The sequence below is a fragment of the Elephantulus edwardii genome, unplaced genomic scaffold (genome assembly GCF_000299155.1).
Source record: "Elephantulus edwardii isolate Elephantulus edwardi_28Jun2011 unplaced genomic scaffold, EleEdw1.0 scaffold00319, whole genome shotgun sequence".
Classification (NCBI taxonomy): domain Eukaryota; kingdom Metazoa; phylum Chordata; class Mammalia; order Macroscelidea; family Macroscelididae; genus Elephantulus; species Elephantulus edwardii.
The window spans coordinates 1,843,111-1,847,210 of record NW_006400069.1 but is presented as its reverse complement, the minus strand read 5'-3'; the positions used below and the strand labels follow the sequence as shown (position 1 = coordinate 1,847,210).

The window sequence follows — 4,100 nt, the reverse complement described above, 5'->3', positions numbered from 1 at the left end:
TCACCCATTTTGAATAATATTGCATGAGTTCCTTGGAGGCTGTGACTTTTAGGGGAGCTGAATGAACTTGAACCACTGACCATTCACTTAACAGCCCAGGGATTAAGCAGAGCATCATGAAGAATCTTGTCATTGAGGCAAATGGCTTCTTTAAAACAGTGGGTCATGGAGCCCACTGGACTTAAGGGTTATTTTCTCTAAGTAGTCCAACAAGGTTGAAAACAGAACAACATCTGGAATACCCATTTATAGCTGATTAGTAGAGGTGACACCTCAAAGACCAGGCTGCCTGGGGGTGCTGGAGGTCACCGGGATGAGCCTTCTGACTCCTGAGGAATGCCCAGACAACCCCCTCCCCGCACCCCCCAGCCCCTGCTGGGGGTTAGTTACTTTAATGTGAAAATGCAGTAGTGACTCTGCAGAAAGAACAAAGGACCCTGGAAAAAGGAGATGAGATGACGATGACCTACTTGTTTTCATTGCTGGCATCATAACGTGGAGATGGGTCATAGTCATTCCCATTGACATCGTAGCTTGCGTAGGCATCCTAAGAGCAAAGACAGATGACACAACACAGTAAAGCCTTGTTAAAAATGGTTTTCACCTCTCCTGGAAAACAGAAACACATATGATACTGTTCAACCCCATCATCCTTTAGTTTTTAAAATACCATGTTCTTGTTTACATACTTGCCATTATCATAATGTCCATATAATTTTGCCCTCTTCTTTTAAAACACCTTATAAAACTTTTATAGTCTTCAAAACTATCATTTTTAGTGGCTTCAAAATAATCTGTCAAACAGCTATAATATGATTTATGTAATCATTGTTAGGCATTTATCATACTATACAGGCTCTGCTCTTCATACTTGTTAACTCATCTAATCCTGGTAATATTTGTATGAGATTAATATCATTCTCATTACCATCGAGTTGGAACTGACTCATAGCTGAGTTGGAAACCCCCAGGTTTGCACAGCAGGGGACTGCCCATCTTTCTTCCTTGGAGCCACTGGCAGATTTGCACTGCCAGAGAGGGGCTACTTTTGTGTTAGCAGTACAGCCCCCTACAGAATGTCTCTGTATAAGACAGTAGTCCCATTATTAACCCTATTTTCAGATAATGAGGTCCAAGTAAATTAAGCAACTTGGCCAAAGTCACAAAGCTGAGAGGAAGCAAAGCCAGGATAGAATCTAGGTGATTTAGGTCCAGAGCCCAGTTGTGAAACCAGTCTGTTGTTAATATTCATATGATCCACATTTCCATGTAGGGATGTTTTAGCTCTTGTCCTTGTTGTTAGGTGCCATCAAGTCAAGAATGACCTTATGAACAACAGATCTGATTTCTATCCTATCTTGCACCATCCTTATTGTCCCACATATTTTGCCACAACACTTATCAATCCATCTCTCAAATACAGACAAATCCCTCTATCTGTGAAGTCACTGTCCCTACACCATCAGGTAGGGGATAAGGTAATTGTTTCATCTGTCCTCCCCAGGACTGCTTTCTTAGTGTTTGGTTATTTTCTTTTTTTTTTTCACTTGGACTATTTAGTTCCTACCATGGCTGAATGTCCTTGGGGGTTGAGCTCCTGGGCTTGACTTACGTAGTTTGGGGCCAGATCAGGGTGATTCCTTTCTATGCCGTCGTCAAGGATGGTAACCACCACATTTTTCCCAGTATAGCCCTTCTTCCATGCTGACTGGACATTCATTTCTGAACGGCAGCGACTATTCTTATCATCACAATGCTGGACACAGAAAAGGAACACAGGCCCCTGTTAAGTACTGAATTGTGGGTCCCCAAAATATCTGTTAAAGTTCTTATCCCTGATACCTGTATCTGTGACCTTACTTGGAAAACATCATCGGCTAGTTAACAAACATGAATTCATACTAGAGTATGATAGGTCCTACTCCCACCTCACTGATGTCCTTAAGTAATGGAAGTGGCAGAGAGGAGAGAGGAGAGAGAAGAGAGGGAGAGGGGAGAGGAGAGAGGGAGAAGAGAGAAGAGAGAGGGAGAGGAGAGAGGAGCGAGGAAAGAGGGGAGGGGGAGAGGAGAGAGGAGCGAGGAGAAAGGAGAGAGGAACGAGGAGTGAGGAAAGAGGGGAGAGGGGAGAGGACAGAGGAGTGAGGAAAGAGGGGAGAGGGGAGAGGACAGAGGAGCGAGGAGAGAGGGAGAGGGGAGAGGGAGAGGAGAGAGGAAGTAGAGAGAGGAGAGAGAGACAGGAGAGAGGAGAGAGGAGAGAGGAGAGGAAAGGAGAGGGGAGAGGGGAGAGAGAAAGACCATGAAAACATATCCATAAGCCAAGGAAAATTTAGGCCTAACAAATTTTGGGAAAGTCAAGAAAGGATCTTTCCTGAAAGACTTCAGAGGGAGTGTGACCTGACCTGCCTCTAGTATCATGAGGTAATAAAGTGCTATCTTTGAAGGCCAGCTAGTGTATGCCATTTTGTTACGGCAGCTTGAAAGGACTTGAAAGGACTAAAACAGTTCGAACAAGTACAGAGCAGTGTGGCCCTGATGCAGAGTGCATGGCCAGGCCAACTCCATGAGAGGCACTTCATGCTTTCCAAAGCATACATGAAGCACTTTCTTTCTCTGCTTTATGTATGAAGTACCCTTTTCTTCCTGGATACCGAAGGAATACGCATTAGGTGATCCATCCACTGTTTTCACACCTGTTAAACTGTATACCATTTCCGTCAACAGGCTCTGTTCCAAGGATACTCTTCAGAATTAAGCAAGTAACATTGGAAAACATTCTCAGCTTCAGACAAGATACATTATTGTTGTCATGTGCCATTGAGTTGACTGTGACTCCTATGTACAACAACCCTAAACCAACACACCTACTCTTATTGCCCCAGTCACTGAATCAATCCACCTCATAGAGGGTCTTCTTCTCCTACACTGTCCCTCTACGCTCCCAAGCATGACGTCCCTCTCTAAGGATTGGTCCCTCCTTGCAACACGTCCAAAGTATGTCACACGAAGCTTCCGAATTCTTGCCTCCAAGGAACAGCCTGGTTTAACCCTCTCTAGGATGAACCTATTCGTTTTCTTAGCAGTTCATGGTATATTCAATACTCTAACTCCACGGCTCAAAGGCATCAATTCTCCTTCTATCATCTCTAGTCACTGTTCAGTTCTCTGATGCATAGCAAGTGATTGCAAAGATCATGGACTGTATCAGGTACACTTTAGGCTCCAGAGTGACACCATTGCTCTTCAGTATTTTGGAGAGGTCTCTAACAGCAGACTTTGCCATTGCAATACATCTTTTTATTTCCTGGCTGCTGGTCTAGAGCCAAGCAAATTAAAGCTGTTAAGAGTCTCAGTCTCTTCATCATCCACCATGATTCTGCCAATTGGCCCAGTGGTGAGAATCTTTGTTTTCTGGATATTGAGCCTCAATCCATATTGAAGGCTGCAGTCCTTGACCTTCTGCAGCAAACACTCCGGTCCTCCTCAGTTTCAGCAAACAGGGTGGTGTCACCTGCATAACAGAGATTGTTGATGAATCTTCCTCTAATCCTGATGTCACATTTCTCCTCATAGAGCTCAGCCTCCCAGATAATCTGTTCTGCATATAGATTGAAAAGGTATGGAGACAGGACACATCCGCGGTGGATGCCCTACCCAATTTTGAACCATGCAGTGTCCCCTTGCTCAGTTCTGAGAACTGCCTCCTGGTCCAAGTATAGGTTTCACATTAGCACGATCAAATATTCTGCGATTCCCATTCCTCATGGAATTAGCCACAGTTTTTGATCCACACAGTCAAATGCCTTTGTATAATCAATGAAACACAGATAGACATTCCTCTGACACTCCCAGCTTTCAGCCAAGATCCATCTAACATTAGCTACAATATCTCTAGTAACATGACCCCTTCTAAACCCAGCCTGGACTTCTGGCAGTTCTCTGTTGATGTGCTGTTCCAGGCATTTTTGGATAATCTTCAGCAGAATCTCACTTGCATGCGATATTAATGATATTGTTCAATAATTTACACACTCTGTTGGATCACTTTTCTCTGGAATGGGAAAAAATATAGATTTCTTCGAGTCAGTTGGTCAAGTGGTTGT

The 4,100-nt window shown here is 43.9% G+C and overlaps 1 protein-coding gene across 2 annotated transcripts in view; it reads right to left on the bottom strand.

Moving 5' to 3' along the window:
* Positions 1 to 4,100, bottom strand: part of PCSK6 (proprotein convertase subtilisin/kexin type 6) — a 219,952-nt gene that overhangs the window by 211,048 nt on the left and 4,804 nt on the right. For both annotated transcript variants that reach the window (XM_006901327.1, XM_006901328.1), the window contains exons 2-3: positions 1,613 to 1,756; positions 471 to 547 (exon numbers count right to left, since the gene is read on the bottom strand). In XM_006901327.1, the coding sequence (XP_006901389.1) occupies positions 471 to 547; positions 1,613 to 1,756 (221 nt within the window). The remainder of the gene's footprint in view (positions 1 to 470; positions 548 to 1,612; positions 1,757 to 4,100) is intronic.